General features: G+C 56.2%; 2 protein-coding genes across 2 annotated transcripts; one reads left to right on the forward strand and one right to left on the reverse strand.

Moving 5' to 3' along the window:
- Nucleotides 1-2,943: 2,943 nt before the first annotated feature.
- LOC148043696 (interleukin-12 subunit beta-like) lies at nucleotides 2,944-8,626 on the forward strand. Its single transcript, XM_087723822.1, has 7 exons — nucleotides 2,944-2,976; nucleotides 5,188-5,299; nucleotides 6,193-6,426; nucleotides 6,921-7,032; nucleotides 7,174-7,373; nucleotides 7,860-8,014; nucleotides 8,519-8,626. The coding sequence occupies exons 1-7, from the start codon at nucleotides 2,944-2,946 to the stop codon at nucleotides 8,624-8,626; spliced, it is 954 nt and encodes a 317-aa protein (XP_087579948.1).
- A 7,390-nt stretch (nucleotides 8,627-16,016) lies between these two features.
- TLX2 (T cell leukemia homeobox 2) lies at nucleotides 16,017-17,903 on the reverse strand. The gene is given in 4 exon segments (XM_014053553.1): nucleotides 16,017-16,160; nucleotides 16,162-16,234; nucleotides 16,527-16,764; nucleotides 17,537-17,903. Coding segments are annotated over 4 exon segments (822 nt in total).
- Between the last annotated feature and the right edge of the window lie 5,465 nt (nucleotides 17,904-23,368).

Genomic DNA, 23,368 nt, shown 5'->3' on the forward strand with positions numbered 1-23,368 from the left:
ATGGTGGCTCTTCTGGGACAGCCCTCAGTCCTGTCTGCCCGATGACTGACACAGACCGGCCTCCCTTGGGTGCCCACATCCTGGGCCCTGCAAGCAGCTGCCTCTCTGCTGGGCCAGCTGGACACGTAGACCCTTCCCACGCTCTCGGCCTTCCGAAAAGCCACTAAAACCGGGCTATTCCGGCAGGCCCACGAATGAGGTCCAGCCCCACCTAGACGGAATGTATGGTGTGTTGTTTTTAAATTTGTTTCTCTTTTTCTATTTTTAACTCTTATCTTGTTTCTGTAAGCTGCCCGGAGTCCTACGGGATTGGACGGCACATAAATTTATTAAATTACTAATTACCCAGAAAGGTCGCGTGGAAGCTCCAGGGTTTCCCCTTCCCTAGCTTTGCTCCTGGGGGAGGCTTTGCGGTTCTCCTTCCGTGGCTCCCAAAGCCTTTGAGTGGAGCCTCGGGGGGCCTGGCACCCTCCCTGCACCCCTCAGCAGCGCTGGGCCAGCACACGAGGGAAGCAGCAGCCGGCAGGGGATGGGCTTGGTGGCTGCAAGAGGGCAGTCAAGCCTCCCCACCCCAACCCCTGGGAGGAGAGGGAGGGAGGGAGGGAGGCCGGAATTTTTAAGGTGACACCAGGCCCTCAGAGCTTTGTAAACCCACTTGGGTGAGTGGGTGGGCTGTGGGGATTTGACTGAAAAGGGCAGGGGCCGGGTGGAGTTCCCCATCCTGACCACGGCTTCCCCTCCTGGCAGAAGAAGCCGAGAGCAGGACAAGGGGGGGGGGGTGCACAGGCTGCCAGGTCTGTCCCAGGCAGGAGGGTCTGGCCCTGCAGACGGTCCCACTGCCTGAGCTTAGGGGTGGCTGGGGAAGGAGTCTGAAAGGCAGGGCCTGCGGGCACCCACAGGGCGCTCAACCGGAGCTACCCACAGCCTTGCCCGGCGGTGGCCAGTCAGCTGCCCCCAAACATGACTGGTGAGCCACAGTGCCCACCATTCAGGTTGACTCCCCTGACAGTCGCCTCACCTCCTTGGTCCGTCCGTCCGGATTGCTGCTTCCTCTTCTGGCAGCTAAATTCCACAGGTGACCTCTGTGTGCAGATGAAGCTGCTGCCTCTCCTCTTGGCGACTGGGTGACCCTCTTTAAGGGGCTCAACTGCCCTCCCTCCCTGTCTCCTTCTTTTCAGGTGACATTTCCTCCTGCGGAGGAACTTCTGCTCTTCGATGGCTTCTCCGAACAGAAACAAGGCTCCTCTGGCTCCCCCAAAGACGTCCTTCCCCTTTTTCGTATCTTGGCAGAAATCTTCTCGCTCAGAATCCAACCTCCCCCCCCTCCCTCCCTCCCTCTCTCCCTCCCTCCCTCCCTCCCTCCCACCCTGAGCCTTGGGGCTGCTCTTCCTCCAGGCTTCCTGAAGACCCAGGGAAGCCTCCCCCCCCCCCGTCTCCCATTCAAACTTCCCCACCTCCCATGATAGGTGTGTGTGTGTTTGTGTGACACACACACACACACACACAGGCCTGCCTCCCTCTGCTGGCTTTCCCTGCTCAGAGGGCTTCAGGGAGGGAAGCCAGGAGGCCCTGAGGGCAATCCCCTCTCTCCAGGCTGGGCTGATGGAGCCACCACAAAGGGCCTCCCCTTGGACTCTCCCCCCTAACCCTCCTGCCAGGCTCCTCCCTGTGTGTTTGCTCAGGGAGTCCTTTGAAAGCCCCAACTTATGATGAACACTGTCCCCCCCCCTTTCCCTTTCCTTGGAACGGATCAGGGCAGCAGACGATTCAACCAAGTCATTAAACGGCAAACAAGCCTTCCAGGTGGCTCTTGCAAAGATGTATCCCACGCAGAGCCCCAGCCAGGTTCCCGGGGCTCTTTGACCCACAGCCGCCTGGAGAAGAGGGGAAGCCACGCTTGCCCCTCGGCCCACACCTCCACGGAGTCTCGGCAAGGCGGTTTCCTCTCGCGGTGGCACAGTTGGGCCGGGTCCTCTCTCACAGCTGCCTCATGCTTTGCACAAGTCGGGGAGCAGCATAAGCAGCACCCCCAGAGGCTGCTTCCCCATTCTTGCCCAGCCTGTGCCCCCCGAGTCGGGCAGCCTCTCTGCTATTGCCCCATCTTCCATTCTGCTCTGCACCCGAAGGATGGGGGTTGTGGTTATCTTGGCTTCCGTTTGCTGATTCTGGGGGTCAGGAATCCCCAGGCTCAGTCATCACACAGCAGCAGCAGCAGCACCTAATTCTACGGTGTTTTGCGAATGAAGAACTTCCTGCTGGAATTCCTCCTTCCTTAGCACGGCTGGTGTCTCATCGCTTCCAGGGGTGGTACTTGGGGCAGCCGGTCTTCGCCTTACCATGGAAACTCTGACTTGTTCTGGTCAGAATATCTTTTCTCTTCCACCCCCACAAACCAGAGTGAGTAAGAATCCTTCCAAAAAATATCCTTCCCCTTTTTCGCCAGCCTCCAACCTGTGGTATCCTGGGTTAGGCAGGACCAGTCTTGGCAACTCCATTGTGGGAAGGTTGGTTGGTCTCTTAAGTTGGTGGGCAAATCCTGTGACTTCTCCTTTGTGGCCAGGACGTAGGTGCAGGGACAGCACCCCCCCACACACTCTGGGCAGTTAAAGATGTAATTAGAGACCCACCTTGTTCCCAGCAAATGTGTTAATCCACCTTTGGGCTCAGCATCCTGCACAATGCCTTCCGCATTCGAAGGAAAAATAGGTGTCAACCAATTTCCCTGGGACTCTGCTTGGTCTGAGGCAGGCCTGGGTCATCCATCTTTCTAGCCTGCTCAAGTGAGCCAAGGTTGCCTAACAAAGATTGAGGTTCGGAAAGGTGGCACCACTCTAGCTGGTCTGGTACTTGGATGGGCCCTCGTAAGCCTTCCCTCTACGGGTATCTTTCTGTCTCTGCCAGACTATCATGGCATTCTGGCATGACTCTGGCCTGTAGGCTGGCATGGCTTCTCCCAGCCTTTGCACAAGGAACGGGGTAAGGCCACTACTTGCCCCGTGGATGTTTTGCCATCTCTCCCTTCAGAACAGAGTGGGCAAGGGCAGGGAAGGGGTGGCTCAGAAGTAAAGCAGTTGCTGCATCTTGCTGCAGTTGTAACTGGAAACTCCCCCCCCCACCCATATTTATCCTTTCCAACTCTCACCTCTTCCTTGCAGCAACCTGACCCTATAGTTATATGTCTGGAGGGTCCATCACAGAGGGTCCCTCTGCTGCTGCCCCAAGAAAGAAACGAGCATAGACAGGTTAATTACCTCTCTCCATTTGAAGGGCATTTGAAATCAAACAACTGTGAAGCCACCTGAAAGCTCAGTGAAAGGGAGGAAAGGTGAGAGCAAAAGGCCCATTTTAAGGCCCGTTCATGCTGCTGGCTGGAGGCCAGTGTCTGGGGCAGCTGAGGAGCTGAGCCACGGCTCTGAGCTTCTCCCTGTAGATCTGGGGCTGAAGCCCCTAGCTAAGATCAGACGTGGGCATCAGCCATGGGAAGGGAGGGATCTGGCATAGTTGGGCCAGTCGGGATCTGTGTGTAGCATCTTATTGACCCCCCCTGTGAGCTACGTGGAAGAATTCAGCTCGGAGGGCTTCTCGTGCTGAAAGGGAGAGCCCCCTGCCCACCCTGCGGACAGATTCTCTCCACTTTCTCAATGGGGCCTGATGTCCCAAGGGATGAACACGGCCGGCTGCCTCCCTCTTTGGCTGTGGACCCCGGATTCATAGTGGAGCCACAGGAAACGTTGCAGAAAAGGGTTAAGGGGTCCTAGTGGACCATGCGCTGAACACGAGCCAACCACGTTATGCAGCTGCAGAAAAAGCCAACAAGGGAAGTCGGCTGTGAAGCTTATCAGGATCAGATTCTGTTCTGCACTGGTCAGACCGCGCCTAGAATCTTTTGTCCAGATTCTGGGCATTGCATTTAGGAGGGACACGGAGGTGGAGGATCCAAAGAAGATCCGAGCTGGGAAAGAGCAGCTCACGAGGTCCTGCTGGAGGCAGCGTGTATGCCCAGCCCGGAGAAGAGCCGTCTGCCTGGGCGTGTCACAGTCAGCTGCAAATATCAGAAGTGGGACCGGCGGAAGGCAGGGTCGTTCCGGAGGGCAGAGAAGAATGCAGCTCAGTTGCAAGGAAGCTGGTCAGCAAAATCCTCCTCAGGCCCAGGATCTTCAAGGCCGGAAGAGGCTCCCCCGGGAGTCAGCGGATGCTTCTTGGCAGGAGGTACTCCAGACACGGGGAGGGGGGGGGGCATCTGTCCCTGGGGGATGCTGGGCATAGAAGCCGAGAAATCTCCGCAGGGCAGGAGACCCGGCTGGATGACCCAGGATCCTTTCCAGCCCTTCTATTCGGAGGCCCTGGAGAAGCTCATCAAATAACCCAGAAGAACCTGGCCAGGATCCCCAGAGAGCCCCCGGAGAGGCCCCTGTGGGCGCACACCTTTGGCTGGGTCTTCCGCCAATGGCAGGCAGTCCAGACCTGGCTTGTGCCCATCCTGGCTTCCCAGGCTGCTGGAAAGGGCAGGGCCTCCATTCCACTCCAGCCCAAACCCAGGGAGGGTCCTGCCATGGGGAGCCCCCTCTGGCATCAAGCCCAAGTGCCAGTGGGACCAGGGAGAGGCTGGCTTGGCCACAGCAGCTCCCTCTGCAAGGAGAGTCCCGGGGGGGGGGGGCGGGGGATGCCCTGAGAACTTCTCCCTCCCCTGCCCGCCCTCTCCTCCTGTGTCAGAGGTTTCCTCCCCCCCCCCACCAGAAATGGTATATTAGGCCAGCCTTCCTCCTGCCTTCCTCTCAGAGGACCCAGGAGCCACGGAGAAGTAAGTGCTCTGGGCGGGGGGGGGGAGGAGAAAGGAGAGCAGGGGCCCTGGGGGGCCCACAGACCCCTCTGCTGGGGGGGGGGGCTGGCTGCTGGCCAGGTATCTCCAGAGGTTTCAGCCTTCAAGTCAGCATTGACTCCTGGACTCTCCCTACAATTCTCTTGGCAGGATTTCCAGCCAGGGTCTGCCTGGCTTCCCCTTGCCTGAGGCTGAGAGGGAGGAGGAGGGGGCCCAGGTGCTCAGGAGGACCCTCTGCCCCGAGCACAGCCACTCTGGCCCAGGCCTGGGCTTTGGGGTGATGCTCAAGGAGGGTCTGGGTTAGGGCCAGGGGGGCTTTCCACCCGTGACCTCACAGCAGACCCTCTCCCCTTCCTCCTCCTCCCCAGGCAGCCCAGTCTCTCCCACAGGCCTCCCTTCGTCTCGCACGGATGCTGCTGGGATCGTGGGCAGCTTTGGTGGCTGTGGTGATGGAGCTCACGGCTGCTTTCCCCTCCTCACGTAAGTGCCTGGTTTGCCCGTTTGTCCCCAGAGGGGTCCAGGGAGGGCCAGGAGCCAAATATCTTGGGCCATTTGCGGGTGGCTGTGCCCAATCACACTCCCTAGAGGTCTCCCAAATTTCAGGGGTCTCCCCCCCCCCCCCAAGACCTGAATGGAGAAGCCAGCGTTAGCTGCTCCGGAAGTACTAGAAAATTTCTGGCAGAGAAAAAAAAGTCCTCCATGCAGAGGCCAAGAGGGGCAGGATAGGAGAGTTTTCCCCTCGATTTCCCTGAAGGGGAATTTGCCATTCCTGCCAAAAGGTAGAATAGCCTTTATTGTCATTGTACAAAATAAATACAACGAAATTGGTTAACAAAGTGAGTGTTGCGGTTCTGGTGGGGACGCTGAGCAACTAAGAGATCAGAGCTGTAGGTACAGGAGGGTGGGGGGGGTTGGATGTGCCCAGGAGAGGGGCAGAAGTCAGGAAGTGGGCAGACAGCAGAGCCAGCCGCCCCCGTTTCTTCCGCACAACTGCCACAAGACCACCGCAGGCAAGGAAGGCTCCGCTCCCCTCCCCAAGGAAGGAGCAGGGTCGCCCGGGGGGGGGGGGTGTCTGGAAGGAGAGGAGAGCAGCCAAGGGGGGGTCCTCCCCCGCAGGGAGTGAAGACAGGGCACTCTGAAAGCCTCCTGCACAAGAGGTGCCCAGATGTCCCCTGGGGCTTCTGCTGGCAGCATCCCATCCGCTGCTGCTCTGGAGGACAGTGGAGCCCCCCCCCCCCCAGAAAGGATCTCTGGCCACAATACTTGCCCTGCATGCTCAGCTCTGGAAGAGCTTCGGAGCTGAAAGCAGGCCAGCCTGGCAGGGCCCCTTCCGGCCCCACCGCTGAGTCTCCCGTCTGGGGTTTTCCCCTCAGTGCTGATCAAGAAGGAATACGCCGACATAACCTGGAGCTGCTCCGGCTCCCCTGGAGACCCCGTGGAGTGGAAGCACAATGGAGAGGTGCTGGAGGACTCCGGCAGAGAGCTGGTCATTCACAACCTGGACATCCCTTATGCCGGAAACTATTCCTGCTGGGCCGGAGCCCGGCTGCTTCAGAGCTTCCATGTGGTCCTGTGGGTGAATCACAGCTACTTCTTCAAGCCAGAGGGTGAGCGGGGAAAGTGGGGGGCAAGGATCCCCTGTGGGGGCTCATTCCCAGAGCCCCGGCTAGACCCCCCCCCAGCCTCGCTCTCCACCCCATTTCACCACCAGCCTTCAGAGGGAAGGGGGCAGGCCTGGGCTGCTGCCCCTCTGCCTCGGACCCCTTCCTGCTAACCCATCCTAAATATCCCAGAAAGACTGAGGAGTGCCTCCATCTCTGCTGGTAGGAAACACGGTGGAGGGGGGCATGTGAGCCCCCACCCCACCCCCAGGGAGGACAGGAGCTGCCACCTGAGGAGGGTGGGATGGGCAGTCTCTTCCAGCTGGGCACAGATGGTGGCAGGAGGAGCAGCAGTAGGGATCCTCTTTCGGCTGGGCCCTGGTGCAGTTGCCTTTTCTGCCCCGAATTCAGATTCTCGGGGCAGCTCGGTAGGTGGGAGATGCCCCCTGCAGGAAGGGTGGCCAGGACTCGCCCTGAATCCTCTCACCCGGTTCTTGCAGGAAGAAAGAGAGAACCGGCCATTTCCTGCAGGGCTCCATCATACAGCGGCACCTTGAACTGTTCCTGGAAGTCTCAGAACCCGGCGACTTTTCTGGTCCACCTGAAACACAGGTGAGGAGCCCTGGCCCTCCTTTCCCTCTGCATGGCGTGCTGAGTATTACGGCGAGGAAAGGGGGCCTCTGAGCCCACGGGGAGCCCCCGTCCACGCCCGCTGCAGCCACTCAGGGCCCCCTTTCTGCCTCCTCTCTGCAGGGACACAGGGGCTGAGCTGTGCTCCACAGAAGTGGCTCTTCCGGGAAACAGGATGGTGCAGATCCAGTTGAACAACTGCTCCTTCTGTTCCCACGCTGAGGAAGCGCCCGTCACGCCCCTCGTCCTGGTGCTGAAGGGCCTGTCTGAAGGCGGCCGCGGCTACAACGAAGTGAACAAGACATTCCTCTTGCGGGACGTCGGTATGGATGGCGCCAGCCTCCCCACCCCCCCACGCAGGACCCCCCCCAAGACCTTGGAAGGCCCAGCCCGGCGGTCTGAGTCCTCCAGCCGTTGCACCTGTCTCTGCCCCCCCCCACAGACCCCTCCCTCCTGCTCCTGCAGATGAAGGACTCTTGCCAGCTTCCCCCATCAGCTCACCAGCTGACCCAGGGCGCATTGCAGGGAGCTGGCAAACCCCTGGCCTCCCCTTCCACCCGAGTCCACTTGGGCAGAGCATCTCATGCCATCCCTGAACCCCGCCTGCCTTAGGAAGGACGATTTGGGGAAGGACAGAAGAGCTGAACCTCCTGACCTCAATGGAGGCGCCTTTGTTTCCTTGAAGGAAAGAATGGGGGGGGGCTCTTTCTAGGCTGGCTCCTCCCCCCCCCCCGCTTTGGGCCTCTGGAGGGAGGCGGCGAGGGGGGCTGGGTGGAGGGGGTCTGATGGGGCCCCTGCTCTCCTTGCAGTGAAGCCCGATGCTCCCGCCTACCTGAATATCACAGGGAGGAAGGTGTCCTGGGCTCCCCCAGCCTCCTGGGACCTGCCCGCCACTTACTTCCCCTTGCAGTACCGCCTGCGGCTGGAGTCGGCTTCCGGCAGCCAGGAGAACTTCTTCCTCCTCGTAAGTAAACCTTCTGGGCTTCCCACTCATCACATCGAGGGGGGGGGGCTGCTCTGGATGCTCTTTGGGGGCATAAAAAGCCTCTCGGAATCACAGCATCTTCAACCGACTCACTCGGCACAGAGTCTTGGGGCGAAGCAGCATAAAGTGCCTGCAATGAACAACCGGCTCTGCTAACCCCCCGTCCTCAGCACCCAGCGGGTGGAGTTCCAGCTGAGGCCACCCAGGCAGAGACCTGGGACAACTCTCCAGCATCGCCCCCCCCCCCCCCGCCTTGCTGGTATACTGCCATTGCATGGGGATGCTCTCTCCAGCTGCTGCAGCTCATTCCACGGATGTGCCAGTCACCTGGCTGCCTAAGGAAGCCGGATCTTCCTTGTGCCCACCAATGGGCACGGATGCCCCCTCCAGGTCAAAGGGAGTGGGGGCACGCAACCCTGCTGGGTGGGCCCATAGGCCCTGCCCCCCTTCTCCCTGTTCAGCAGGCCCCTCTTTCCGTTGCAGGCTGAGAAAGAGCTGATCACAGAACAGAACTGGCACAAGGCCCAGATCTGCTGCCAGGACCCTTTGATCAACTCACCTTGGAGCCCTTGGCAGGAATGGAAGAAATGAGGAAATAAGCTACAAACTCTGCCCCTCCCTCGGCGGCTCCCCCTCCCCCCACCCCCCACTCCCATATGTACAATAATTCTGTTGTTTTGCAAAGCGATCCGGATTATGTGTCTGGGTGGTCATTTATTTGCCAACTTCAAATTTCAATTAATAAATGCTCTGTCTTACATGTTGGTGAATGTAATCAGAATGTCAAGGAAAAGCTGGGTGGCTTTGACCCACCAGATGACCCTCACTTTGTCAAGGACCTCGGTGTCGTTGTCTCTGACCATCTGTGCCCCAAAGCTCACTGTAACAGCGTTGCCGAAAAAGCATGAAGAGTTGTAAACTTAATTTTGCCAAGCTTTTTCCCCAGGAAACATTGTATTGCTAATTAGAGCTTATAAAATTGATGCTAGGCCCATTTTAGAGTATCGTCCAACTGTTTGGAAACCCCACCATATATCTGACAGCAGTACAATCGAGCGGGTTCAGAAGCATTTCACCAGAAAAGCCTTGCGCTCTTCCGTACACAATAGAATTCCTTCTGCTACGAGGCTCGAAATTCTCGGTTTGGATAACTTAGAACTGCGTCGCTTGCGGTCAGACCTGGGTAATGTTTTACCCGTAAATGACTTTTTCTGTTTTAATCGGGATAATATGTGCACGAACAACGGCTTTGCGTGGGGAAGCTTTCTCTTGTGGACCAGTAAAAGGAGGACATCAGTTCCACTTTGTTTTTCCGCAAGACCCTGAGGAAGGGGAGTCTCTGTTGGGCCTTTCTGGCCACCTGGGTCCTGAAGATTTTCCAGGTGAGATCTTTGCTGAAGTAGACTCCCAGGAATTTAAAGGAGGAAACTCTCTCCACGCAGCCCCCCTCAATGTAAAGTGGGGCTGGTTCCTCTCTCTTCTTCTGGAGGTCCAGCACCATCTCCTTGGTCTTGCTGGTGTTCAGGTGCAGGTTGTTTTCTAAGCACTATGTGGGTAGTTTTGACCCTCCCCCCCCCCCCGTACGCTGCTTTGTCTCCATCTGTAATAAGACCCAGTATGGGGGTGTCATCTGCGAACTTAATGCTCACAAAGGATGGGTCAGGCGATACACAATCCTGTGTGTACAGTGAGAACAGGTAGGGAATGAGCACACAGCCCTGTGGGAGCCAGTGCTCAGATTCAGGGAGGTGGATATGAGGCACCCGGCCCTCACTGTTCGACCAGTCTGTGCCGCCTACCACGTCTCTGCCTGTGAGAGGTTTACAAATAAAAAAGTACAAACCTGTTTTTCAAACAAGTTGAAAACCAGGTTGAAACAAAGCTAAAAGGGACAATTGCAACTTTGAAAAGGCAGAGAAAGCACCTTCAGCTCACCAACAACCCCCCCCCCCCCCACACACACAGCATAGCACTCTGGAACCCCAGGCCAGCTGGCGGAGCCCGATCTCGGTGCTCTTCAGAGGTGGGTAGGCAGCCAGCCCATAGGGCAGGGTGAGAGTTGAGAAGGGTCCCTTCCTACCCTCTGCCAGTCCACACTCTTTAACCGAGGGGGTCTGTTAGATGCCCTCCCTGCCTGCCCGTGTAGGACTCTGTGACATTGGAACGAGCCGGTTCCCTTGCCATGAAGGGATAGGGAAAGTCGGGATCAACCCTTCAAGTCCGACCTGGAAGTAAACTGGCACCCAAAACTGCTCCCCTAGCAGGGAAGGGGGTGGGTTCACCTGCAACACTCGGAGCCACGTTCGGCCCCGCAAGCACCGGGGACTCATAGGACGCCTTAAGGGTCTGTACTAGACTTGGACAGGGAATGGGGGGGGGCAACGGAGACCCATCCAGTTTTTGCAAGAAAGCCGCCTCCTCGGTCCGAGCGGAGCCTCCTGTTGCTCCCTACTGGGCTGCTTCCAGGCCACGTGCCCGCCCGCCCGACGGCTCTTCAGCGCCTGCCCTGCGGAACCCCCGCTGGCCGCAGCTGTGCCTGGCTGGGCAGTTCTGTTCTCGCCGCCAGGAGCGATGCTCAGCTGGGCCAGGAGTGACGGGGAAGAGGGGAGCCGCCGCCCCTCGGCTTCCGGCAACCCGGGTTTCCGCCCCAAATCTTGCCGGTGCCGATCTTCTTGCCCCCTCGCCCGCCCCCGCCCGCTTCCGGGCCGAGCCGGACAGCGGCTCGTCACCGCCTTCCCCGAGCCGTCCCCGGCTGCCTCTGCAGCTCTCCCTCTTTGGGGGGTCCGGTCCCTTCTCTGAGCCTCGGAATCCTTCTCAAGGGTGCAGCCCCGTTGGGGCAACGTAGTGAAAGCAAGGCTTCCAGCAGCAGGAGCAGCCGTCTGGAAGGAGCTCCTGCGTGGGTGGGGTGCCTGCGAGTCCAGGCTTCTTTCCCTGCGGACCAGCTCCGGTGCTCCCAACCCCGCAACGGTAAACATCACAGCAGTTTACAATGTCAGTGTGTGTTGCTCCCAGCAGTGGGAAGAATGGAAGAGTGAGTTAACCTCAAAACCCATCAGCCTCCATTCTAACCACTGAGCCATCAATTGTATCAATGTACAACCTGAAAGATGTATTTCGAACAGCAGTAAAGAGCAAAGATCCTCAGGGAGTTACCTTCATTTTGGAATTAAAAAGAAGAAGAAATGCTAACTGAATTTTTTTTTTAACGTAATACCAGAAAGCTAAACAAAACTGTGTTTCAATATGTTTTAAATGGGTAAAGGGGACAGATGCTTTAGCAAACGGAATTTATTTTCTGATAAAAATGCTTTTTAAAATAGCAAAATTAATTAAATCAGTTCCTTATAGAAATTTTGAATTTGCAAATGAATCGGAGAAATCATTGGCATATAAAATGCAAAAAGAAAAAAAAGTGATATTAAAGTTACAAGAAGAAAATACTGTAATTAGAGATGATGCAAATCTACAAAAAGTATTTAATCAGTATTATACTACTTTATATAAAGGACCAGAAATTTCCTTGGAAAAAGTGGAAGAATAATTTAGTGAAGATTACAGAGAATCAAATATTTGAATGGACATATAATAGGGGGATTGTGTGAAGTTATTAATAAAACTAAAAGAGGAAAAGAACCTGATCCAGATGTGTTGCCAGCCTCTTAGTAAAACTGTTTTGAGGATGAGCATTTAGTTTTTACAACAAACAATATTATTCTACAAAATGAAAAGATTCCTAATCCTATAACTGGAAAGAGGCTAATACAGCATAAAATCTAAAGAGGCAGAAGACTGACTTTAGTAAAAATAAAATAAAAATCACCAATTACTTTATTGAATAGCGATTATAAAAAATGTATAGTCATTATTCAGTAAAGATAATTCATTCACAATTTTGGCTGAAGGATTGGAGATAATTTTACAGGACTTTAATTATGAAGATCAATGCAGGTTTTTATCTAAAAGACGATGGTTAGAAATATTTTAGATGTTCTGGAGAACTGAAAGTACATAATAAAAAACAAGCACTGATACGCTTAGATGCAAAGAAGGTCTTTTATAATTTGAATTAGATTTTCTTGTTTACAGATCTGGAAGATATGAACCTTGGAGATAATTTTATTAAATTGGTAGGACCGTATTACTCAGAAAGCACAAACAATTGTTAATGGAGAACTAACAAAACTCTGTGATAGTCAAAAATGAACAAAACACTGATGTCTGCATGTTCTAAAATTTTGCTAAAATGAAATTTATCGAAGAAGGGCATTTGTGAATGATTTGGTGTTAATTTTGAAGATACACTAGAAGGAGGTAGAAACATCAATGGGAAAATGTGGTATTGTAAACAGGTTTTAAGATTAATAATCAGACCTTGAAGATGTTTACAAAAATATGAAATTGGAAGATCAAACATGGATATTAATAGGATAATTATAATTTCAAAATTATGTTGCAAGAAGGAATTAAATTAAGAAGGACATGCTAAAATGGGAGAAATTAAAATTGTAAATATTGGACAGAATCTCTGTGCTAAAAATGAATGTATTGCCTAGAATTATATTTTTATTTCAGACAATACCTTTTTTGGTTACTGATAAATTATTTAAACAATGACAAAAAATATGTGTAAAGTTGTATAGCAAGGGAAAGAAATATAATATGTTAAATAAAAATGTTTATCAGAATTACTGTATATATTCGCAGCTTGTTTTTTGGTCTGGATAAAACAACGGTGGGTTGCTGAGAAATAAGAGACTTTTAGAATTAGAAGTTCACGCTGAGGCATAGAAAACAAATATACCTGCCATTTCCCTTCCACTGTATAATATGGTTAACATACTGGGACATTGGAAAATTATCAAAGGGAATTTAAAATCAAACCAAGAGAACAATTAATAGCAGAAGGGCATACCTGTCAATCGTTTCCCATTTACAATTATTTGAAAGATTTAAAATAGATAAAAATATGGAATGGAGCAAAGTAAGAGAATTTGAAATATAATTGTGTATGATTATGAACATGTAATTGCTAAAATGTACAGAGGAATAACAGAAAAAAGGATGAGGTAAGCATATTGCTTAAAATATACAGATGGATCTATGGAAAAACATGTGGTTAAAAAGACTGAAATTTCCATTTTGTTATAGTCTTCAGAGAGAATCTATATAAAATGATGCATCATTGGTATTTAATGCCAGAGAAAATATTGAGGTTGTATAAAGGTACTTCAGAAATATCTGGAAATGTGAACTACATGAAGGGACATTTTATCGTGCTTGGTGAACATGTAGATAAGTCTTTAAAATGTGGACTCAGATACATTCAGAGGATTTTAAAGATCAGTATTCAATTGGAGCCAGAATTTTTCCTTTTAGGATTAATATATAAACAGAAAAAATGATGGAAGAATTTTTTTCAATATATGACCGCCATGGAGATATTATATGAACAAAGATGGAAGGCTTTAACTCAACTCACTCAGGAAGACTGTTGCTAAAATGGATAAATTATCTGAGTAGAAGAAAAGAGAGTATCTACATTTATTGGTGACTGGGAGGCTTTTATAAACTTTTTGCATAAAAAGAACAGAACAGAGACATGGTGTAATTTGAGAGAGAGAGATGTTAAAATATAATTGCACTTATAACTGCTATGAAAAATATTGTGAGCCATTTCTTTGTATCTTTATATTTTTCTTTATATTTTGCTCTTTCTGTTTCTTTTTTAGTTTTCATTTTTCATTGCACTTTCAGCTTCTTATATTCTTTTTCACTTTTCTGTTTTGATTTAATTTATTGTAGTTCTTATTACTGTTCCTAAAACTTTGACTAACACATATGTAATAATAGAGAACAGTAATTGTCCTTTCCAGCAGCACAAATGTTTACGCCAAACCCTGCAAAGCAGAACCGGAACCACAAGGAACCGCAAGGAATAATCCTCCTCAAGACTCCTGGTGAAAAGGGGTGATGCGGCCTTGTGGCACTGAGCCCAAGTCCTTCCTGGGAGTGCGCCCCTCCCCAGGTTTTCCACTCTGCCTTTTGCGGTGGGGAAAGCCCGAACAAACCCAAGGGAGGTGGCACTCTGCCCACAACAGGCTCCAGTCCAGCTCATCCCTCTGGGTCGAATCCTATCAGAGCCAAACTGAGCTAAAAAAGAGAGAGAACAACCCACAGAAGCCCCAACCTTCCCTTCCCTCATCAGCTGATGAACTCAACGCTCTTTCAGGGGGGCTTCCCCAACTCAGCTGCCCTCCCAATCCCCCCCCGTGCCCAATCACAGACCTCACCCAGGCACCAGGCAGGACCTGCCCAGATGGCCCAGATTGGTCGCCCAGGCGAGGATGTCCCACCTTGTAGCCCTCACCTTCAGTAAAAACCTTGGCTTTCCCCTTGTTTGGGGTCCATGGTTGTGGTAGAGGGGGAACCCAGTGATCGATGGTTTCAATACAGGAATGGTTCTCCTTCAAACTGGATCCACAAGAGCCTCCAGCGGAAATGGTCCCTGAGCACCTAAAATGCCCAGGAGCTGCCCCTGTAGCCTCAAGGAGGAGGCCTGTCTCTGTGCAGGATGGCGGGACTGCCCAGAAGGGCACCCCTGCGCTCCTGCTCCTGTACCAAAGGGCAGGCAGAGGAGGGGGCATGAATGAAGGAGCTGCTGCTGCTGCCTCAGGATCTCACCCTCCTGGCCAATCAGCTGGCAGCAGCAAATGGGCAGCGGTGCCACTTTTCCGTGTAACCTAATTGCCTCCCAGCTCTTATCCTGGGCGCCAGGGGGCGCACCAGGCCCAAACAACTCCGCCTGGTCCGTTTTTTCTCTCCTGCGGCTGCGGGACAGAGTCAGCCTCAACCCCGAAATCCTGCCTCGCTCCCCAAAGGAGTCCACGAGCCCAGGGAGCTCCGTCGGCGGCTCCTTCTGCGGGTTCAGTCTTCAGTCGGCGAGCCACGCTGGAGGGCCAATAGCCAGGCCCGCAAGAGGCAAACCTCGAAAGGAGGGAATGCCGGTGGCCCCGAGCCCGGGCCCTCCCTGCCAAGCCTCTGCCCAGCCAGGGACACCCAAAGCGGCCGCGGATTCCCCGAGTGAAGCTGGCAGGAGGGGAGGGCTGTGACGCCGAAGGCAGCCCACTCCGCGCGGGCTGGGACGGGCGCCTGGGCTGGTGCTTTCCCAGAGATCAGGAAGAGGGTGGGGGGCCTCTTGGACGCCACTCCGGGCTGCCTGACTTCCGGGGCAGAGAGGGCGACCTCGGGGGGGGGGGGTGTCTACAGCACAGGCAGCTCCTCCTCTGCGATACGCGCTGCGAAGGACCCCCGAGGCCCCTTCGGGCAAATCCAGCAGAGCAGCAGGCAAGCAGGAGCGAAGAAGGGGACGGCAGCGGACTGGAGGAGCAGCAGGGCCGTGGTTTCCGGTGGCTCCGTGCTATGGGCCGGAGGTCGCCTCTGCCTCCCGCGCAGTCATTTTGCAAGCTAGCGCCGATCCAAAGAGGGCGGGCTCGTTCATCTGCCTCTGGCTCCCTGGGCAGAAGTTCCACGGGAAGAACGGCTCACTTTGGCGGGGGGAGATCGGCTTTGAAAGGGGAGATGCGGACGTCCCGTTCCCCACTCACGCCCCAAGGCATTCAAAGGGAAGATCGTGAGAAGCGCCCGGCGGAGGAATGGGCTGGCCGTCTCCTCCCCGCCTGCTTTGCGTTGGGTTCCCACTTCCTCCTGCACTCCCCATGCCGGGGGACGTGCAGCTTTCAACCCTCTCCAAGCCCCACCTTTTCTGCGGGTGCGGTCTGCACGCACACGAGGCTGGCTACCGTCCAGCTGCCCGGTAACCCGGCCACTATTGCAGGCCTCCTTGCCACCCGGAGTCTGGGCGGAGGCCTCGGGAGAATCCACTCAGTTCCCAGCAAGCTGCTCCCTGACAGTAAGCGGCGCGGGAGTGCAGGACGCCTCTGCCAGCGCGCGAAAGAGCCCCGCTGCCTGTGCGCGGTTCTGCTCACACCAGGGTGGCGGCTCCGGAGACTGAGGTAACCTCGTGGTTCTCTGCCCAGGGCTGCAGGTTCTGCAGGGCGAAGAGCGAGGCGTTGTGCAAACAGAGAGGGTCCTGCTGCAGCGGCTGCCCCAGACTCTTCGGGAAGGGGGTCCGGCTGGAGGTGCAGCATCAACCGGCTGGCCTGCTGGCGCTCCGCCTCGCGGTCCTCCGCCGTCTGTCGCCTGTTGGAGAGACCGGAATGGCGTCAGCGCCTGAAAGCACCGACGAGCAGACGCCGGAGTCGGCTGCTTGGAAGCGGTAAGGGGAAGGGAACGTCGAGCACGAGCAGAAGAGAGCGCCCGTTCCGCCCGCCCCCTGCCCCTCACCCCCAAACCCTCTGCCGGTGCTGGAGCGTCGGTGCTCCCTTTTCCGAACTCAGCCCCTCCCGGCAAGGGTCGCCCGAATCGCTCTAAGCAGCCATCCGATCGCCCGTCCCCCGGTTCCTCCCGCGCGTCCCCTTCCCCGCCCCGGTACCTCCACTTTGTGCGACGGTTCTGGAACCACGTCTTGACCTGGCCGTCGGTCATCTTCAGCGCTTTGGCCAGGGCAGCTCGCTCTGCGGACGCTAAATATTTCTGCCGGTGGAACCGCTTCTCTAACTCGCAGATCTGCGCTCGGGAAAAGGACGTCCGCGGCTTCTTGCGCTTGGGCGGCGTGCGATTCTGATACGGGTGGCCGACCCGCCTGGCCACGGGGAAGGGCGGCAACGCGGCTACGGGCAGAGCAAGAGAGCGGAGTTCCTGAGATCCGGAAGCGCCGAAACAGATCTGGTGGCTACAGAGGCCTCCGCTTCCAGGATCCTCCCCAGGAGGCACCCCACGAGGTCCCCTCTGCCCCCGAGAACGAGAGACGGGCGGTCAGTCTCGGCGGCTGGCCTTACGCTCGTTCAGCGGCGCGACCTACAAACTGCTCCTTGGCTCCCTAGATTGGTGGCGCTTGGGACTCTTGGGTGGGGGTGCTCGAAGAACCCCACTTTCCTGTCGCCGCCTGGAGCCTGGAGAGCCTGAGCCAAGCGCCGTCCCAGCGCCCCTCGCCCAAATGCGAGTCTGCTTAGCAAAGACTAGTTGGAGTGAGAGAGAAACGCGCCCCCCCTCCCCCCCCCAGGAAAGCGGTTTCAGTTCCTCCCAAGAGCCCCAAAAGCAGCTTCCTCGGGTCGCCTCTTCCCGCCCCCTCCCAAAACTGGTTTGTAGGGCAGCTTAGGGGGAAAGTCCCAGATTCTCCGTATGAACAGGCTTCCTCTAATGGCCTTCTCCCCTCCGCGACCCTCCGCGGCCAGCGAAGCCGAGCCTTTGCGCTCAGGAAATCCTCTGGGCCGGTGTGGCGGAGGGCCTGGGCTTCATTCCTCCCCAGTGCTGGAAACCCACGGCCACTCTCCACATTTGCGAGCGTTTGTGTACAGTTGAGCCTCCGAGCCCCGCGGCTTTGGCCGAATTTGCTGGGGCCATGGCTTCCTCAGAGGGCTCCGAGCCACGACCGCCACTCACCTGCCATCCGGTCCTTGGTCAGTCGCCTGCTGTGCTCCATCCAAGGGAAGGGAAGGCTGGCTCCCGCCGGCCGAGGATGGACGGCCACGGAGGGAATCGGGCGGTGCGCGGGCACTCGGATCACCCCGCCCGGCGACGCCTCCGGAAGAACGTACGCCCCGAGGGAGCACGCGGGACCATATTCTGCCTCGTAGCCGCTGCTTTGGCGGGCAAGGTCTGCTTCCCCGTGGCCCTCGAGGGCTGCTGTTTCGCCGACGCAGCTCTGCGGCGGCGGGCAGCCCAGAATCTGATCGATTCCGAAGCGAATGGGCTCGGAGGGCTGTGGCGGTGCGGATCCCGTCTCCCGCTCCAGCCCCAGGGCTTCCATCCCGCCCCTCAGCAGTTAGCGCGACTCTCCCCAGCAGCCCTCCGGCAACCCCTTTTCCGTACACAGGCGCGCCGCTCCTCGGGCGCTACGCCAGGAGCCAGGCCACCCCACATTTGCGGAAGGCAGCATCGCTCTGCGAGGGGGCCTGCAGGGGGCCCGTCGGAGCGCTACCCGGACCAACCCAGAGGCACGGGCTGCTCCCGGAGACCGCAGGGAGCGGGGGCTGAGCTGCAGGCGTTTTTCTGAGAAGCCATCTCCGCCTGCCAAAATCCTCCGGCTTCAGCCCTCCGATTGGTGGCTGCCAGCAGTGATTGACAGGCCATGGCCAGTGGGAGGGGGCGGGTCGCGTGTCATATCAAGGAGAAACCGCCCGCACCTCGGTTTTCTCCTCCCTCCCAATTAGGGAAGCCGAGGAGGCGACTCCCATTTTCCCAGCCTCCCCAAGGCCCCAGTTCCGCCTGCGAGAACCAAAAGCTCCACTCGGACAGCAAGACGCTGCCTTGATCCAGACCATTGATCCAGACCCCTTGGCCTCCTCGGCTGGGACGTGGGGCTGGGAAAACCCAGTCTCGGCTACAGGGGCTGCTCTCCGGCCTTGGCGGCTCTTTCTGCCTGCAGCCGCTCCCTTGCTTCCAGAGCCCGGATCAGCAGCCCCCCTTGTCACAGAGGCCTACGGGCACTTTTCTTTTCAACGCCAAGCAGCCGCCTTCTGTTGCAGCCCGGACCGGCCGTCCCCCCGGGCCATGAAAAGCTTCCCGGCTCAGAGGGCGCTGCCGAGTCAAGGCCGGGAGACGGAGCGAGACGCGGACTCTTCCCACCCGCTCCTCTGCGCCCAATTCCCAAAGCCCCAGTCAGGAGTCCTGGCGGCGGCTGCCTTTGCTCCCTCAGCCCCACCTGAAATCCCAGGGCAGAGCCAGCAGCCGCTGGTTCGAAGGCCTGGGGAAGGCCGGGCGTTAGAGGAAACTCCCTCCTCTTCTCCCCATCCCGGGACAAGCCAGATTCGCCCTCTCTGTCGTCGATGCAGTAGTGACGGCGCAGGAGGAACACCAGCCCCCCACCACCCCAGCCCTTAATGATCCCGGTTCCGCCTCCAGGCTGAAGGCGCCCTTTCCCTCCATTGAACGGAAATGTCCCGGAGGAGCCCCGCCGTCCTCTCGGCCGCTTCGCGGGCGGAGAGAGGAAATTCCGCATTAGAATCCGCGAAACCTCGGAGGAGGTGAGCGTGGAACAGGCCCGAGACGCTTGGGCCCCCTGTCTATCCAGCAGGCTTAAACCGTGAATCTAACTGTAGATTACCAGCAAATAATTATAATATAACTGCTGCAGCAGCGCTGCCCCCTCCCTGGCCCTTTCTAGAGCGACCCCAGGACGGTCAATTTGGGGTGTGGATGGGCGCCCAGGAAAACGTTCCCGCTGGGAATTCATGGAACTCGCAAAGATTCACCTAAGAAGGGGCGAGAAGAGAGAGAAGGAGGGAGGCGGCAACGCCAGGGCCCTGCAATATCTCGGGTCCACGCGTGTCCGGAGGGGATGCACAGGAGAGGATTAGCCCCCCCCTCCCGAAAGAATCCAGAAGGGAGAGGGGGGGGTCCGTTTTGGGCTGAGGCAGCCTGGCCTAGCTCCAGCCCCTCCCTCGGTGGTTTGCGGTAAAGGAAAGGCCGTTTTCCTCTCCTTATCAACCCTTTTCCTTCTTCGTTCCTAATAAGGGAAGTAAAGTAGGAGGGGAGGGGGGGGTCTGTAACCCACAGTCTTTGGTGGGGGGGGGGGTGAAGACACGGGTTCAAAAAGAGCCAGTCCGTGGCTGGTGGTTTGCAATTAACGGGGGTTGATCGCCATTCATTGCTCTCCCCTCCCAGAACAAGGCGGGAAAAGGAGCGTCCGCAGGGAGACATTTCGGGAGGGAGCTTGGCGGGCTTCTCCCTGCAAATCAAGAAGGGTCGGGAATGGCAGAGGGGGGGGGGAGAAGGCCAAAACCGTCGCAGAGGTTGTAAGATGCGGCCCTTTCTTGGCCTTGAGATCGCCTGGAGCTTCAGGGGGCCCCGATGAGGGGTGGAGGAAGGCTCGCTGGGGCCCCGAGCACTGATAAATCTCCCCCCCCCTTTGCACCTCCTATATAAATCGTCATGGTTTCCTTTTTCTCTTTCTCGACAGTTTGGCTGGTGCCGCCTCTGTAAAGGCTCCTCTGCCAGCAAGTGCCAGCTGTGGGATTCCACGGAAATCGGGCTCTTCTTCAAGAGCCAAGGTGGCGCAGTGGTTAAATGCAGCACTGCAGGCTACTGCTAGATCAGCAGGTCAGCGGTTCAAATCTCACCGGCTCAGGGTTGACTCAGCCTTCCATCCTTCCGAGGTGGGTAAAATGAGGACCCAGATTGTTGGGGGCAATATGCTGACTCTCTGTAAACCGCTTAGAGAGGCCTGAAAGGCCTATGAAGCGGTATATAAGTCCACTGCTATTGCTATTGCTATTCTCCAGGGCAGTTTGCGATGGGCTTTCACTGGGTTTCTGGGTGCAAGTGAAGTGGCGTGATACGGGCAACCAAATGGCACATTATAAAAACATTTGAATTTTGAAAGTTTTTCCACCCTAAACATTGATTTTATGTGAAATTCTCTCCTCCCTTTTTACCTGGCTGGTGCACGTGATACGAGGAGCTGCCGGTCTTCTACTATCTGGCGTTTGGAGGGCGTCCCTTTTCCTCATCTGCTGTCAACAGGATCAAGTCGGATCAAATCACTTTCCAGCTTGTATTAATTTGAATGCCAATTATATGCAGAATGTGAACATTTCGAAGCCCGTTTATTTTAGTCTAAGATTCAGTTTGCTTTGAGAGTTTGCCAAAGTTACTTCCGGAAGTGGCTCCTTCCTCAACATTCTGAAATCAATCACGAAGCATTGTTTTTTCTTGTAAGTTTTTTTTAACCTTTATGTCTTTATTGTTTTACATTTGGCGCAAATATTTATCACTGAAACCGAAGGATTGTTCCCTTACTTTACTAAAGGCAATTAAAATCCAAGCTCAAATCTTCTTTCAGAAAAAGTGGGGTCGTTTTCTCCCCACGTGTTCTTATCCGTGGCCCCTTTTTTCCTCGTGGATTGGAAGGCGGAGGCGTCTCGGGGGGGGGTCTTTGGACAAGCGCCTTGTGCGGCGCCTCCCCCCCCGCATTTTTTCTTCCACTCTGCTTTATTCAAAAAGGGAGCGGCAACGCTAACCAAGAGGCTTTCTTGGCCTCCCCCCCCCTCTCCTTACCGCACGTCAAACCGCAGTGCAGAGAGCGGGGGAATCGTACAAAACACTCCCCTAAGCACCTGCTCACCGGTGACGGTGATCCGCAGGTGTCTCGGGCCCCTTTTGTGCTGCGAAGTCTCCCTCTGGAAGCACCTGGTCAGAAAACCGCAGTCCCAGGCAGCGGAGAGTCTCCGCTGGTTTGAAGCTTGGAGGGTAGTAAATCTTCCGGGCTGCTATCTCCCGATCAACCGCCCAGAGGAGGGGCTGCCCCAGCGGAGCCCGCTGCTCGGGAAATCGCCGCGCACTCGTCTCTTGTTTGCAGGTATGAAAAGCCGCCTCGGGGAAAGGCTTCTCTCTTGTGCTCGGGACGCAGAAATAATCGACCCGCGAGGGCTTCTTTGTGATTTTAACGGCGGAGGAGTTGCGGGGTCGAGTTCCCCTCTCCAGGGCCAAACGTTGACTCGGTAATGCGAAGCGCACCAGAAGCCACATTGATTCTTGCAAAATTCAGTTCATTTGGCCTGTCTTGAACTTTCGCTGCGCCCCAGAGAAGGAGAAGGCTGAGCAGGTTCTTTCCGGGGATTCAGCTCCCACGCGTGGAAGCTGGCGGGACGTTCAGGAAATGGCCTGGTTCCTCAGCAGGTCGAACCAAGCAGCGGCGAGCGACGTCTCTCTTCGCCGTGGTCGCCGAGGGGAGAGCTGGCCTACGGCTGGGGGGCAGGATGGGGATGTGGTTGAACTACCCTCCAAAAGTACCCATTAAAAATTGCGCGGAGCCTGTTCTGCAAGTAACCTTCCGGTCAAGAGAACGGCCGGCGGAGGAAGAGAGTGTCCAGGGACACCGGCTTATGCCCCACAACAGGAAACCTTTCACTCGTGCCCAGAAAAGGCAGTTTAGGATTAGTCGCTCTTCCCTCCCTCCGCCCCGCGGCTGCCCTTACTAAGCCCTCGCAGAGACGGCTCAACCGCCTCCACACAATACGGGGCCAACCAAAGGCCGTTTCTGCGCCCTCCCAGGCAAAGCAAAGGAGCCTCTTCTGGTTCGCACAACTTTACCAAACCTACAGCTAGATTTCACAACAGGATCGATCCTGTGAGGGCAAGCTAGCCTCACGAATCGCGATGACGCAGCCCCGGCAGCAGGACATCATGCCCAGGGAACGAGGGATCCACTTGACGGAAATGAAAATGGTTCTCGGGCGCAGCTGGGAAAGAAAGCCGCCTGGGGGGCGCAACTTTCAAGGATTCCGCGCTTGGGAAGCAACAACGCGCCTCAAACAGGAAGCCAAAGGGCCAGGAACAGAAACGGCCCCAGGGCGCTCCGCCCCCCCCCCCACCTTTTCGTGGATACAAACTGGGGCGAGAGCGGCTGGCACCGAAACCAGTGAACGCGCCGGGGGCGGGATTCGGCCGCCTGGACTGGCAGGCCAGGACGAGCGGCGACCAAGCCGCCAGGCGCCTGCCGGAAGCTCCCGAGGGAAAGAATCGGGAGGGATCCCGGAGCTCACCGAGGCTCTCCTTCAGCAAAGCCTGGGCGTGGGGGAGCCTGCGGTCCCTGGAGGCGATGGCGACTGTTCCTTCGGGCCCAGGAGAGCTCGAAGTATGCTGGGCCTCCCCGAGAAGCCAGCCAGACCAGCCTGTCGCGCTTTCGGAAGAGAGAGGACCCGGGAGACGGACTTTCAGAGAACCTGCAGCCAGCCGCGTCCCAAACCCGGGAGGCCGTCCGGCCTGCCCCCACCAGCTCCTCTGCCGGGGGTAGCGAAGCCTTTCTTGGCCAAATGAGGGAAGAGGCTTAGACGGAAGAAGGGCGAGCCTTGGTTGCGCCAATTATGCAAACCCGCCAAGGCCTTAGGTGCTCCTCTCGGCCCCTTGTCTGGGCGGTGGCAGGTACCTGCCTGCCCAGGGGAGGGAAACGCGGGGCTGCCCGCTTACTCTCAGCCCATTCCGGGCGTGGCCAAGGGTTCTCCCAATTCCGGGGCTCTCTTGCAGCAGAAGAGAGCCGAGAGCGCACCTCTTCCCCGGGAATCTCCCCCCTCCCTCCCTCCCCAAGGGCGAGCGTGTTGCTGGGCGCCTTGGCTCTCTCTCCTTCGCTGCTTGGCCTGCTGTTGCTGGGTTAATTCGAGGCTAATTGAATTGCGGCGGCCGCTGATTGCATTAGCCCGGCCCTGTGCGGGGTCCTTGCCCTCCCGAGGGAGCGGCTGGCGCCTCCTGCCTCATTCAGACACTTCGTAACTGCAG

This window comes from Thamnophis sirtalis, unplaced genomic scaffold (genome assembly GCF_051295495.1).
Source record: "Thamnophis sirtalis isolate CommonGarterSnake01/CBP01778 unplaced genomic scaffold, rThaSir2_p1.2 scaffold_10, whole genome shotgun sequence".
NCBI lineage: Eukaryota > Metazoa > Chordata > Lepidosauria > Squamata > Natricidae > Thamnophis > Thamnophis sirtalis.

Excerpts from the sequence above, each read along its gene's own strand:
- LOC148043696 (XM_087723822.1), top strand. The coding sequence starts at position 2,944 with ATGGCTTCTCCCAGCCTTTGCACAAGGAACGGG. Across the intron at positions 5,300-6,192 it reads GGCTGCTTTCCCCTCCTCAC|TGCTGATCAAGAAGGAATAC; the intron begins GTAAGTGCCTGG and ends TTTTCCCCTCAG. Across the intron at positions 6,427-6,920 it reads CTACTTCTTCAAGCCAGAGG|GAAGAAAGAGAGAACCGGCC; the intron begins GTGAGCGGGGAA and ends CGGTTCTTGCAG.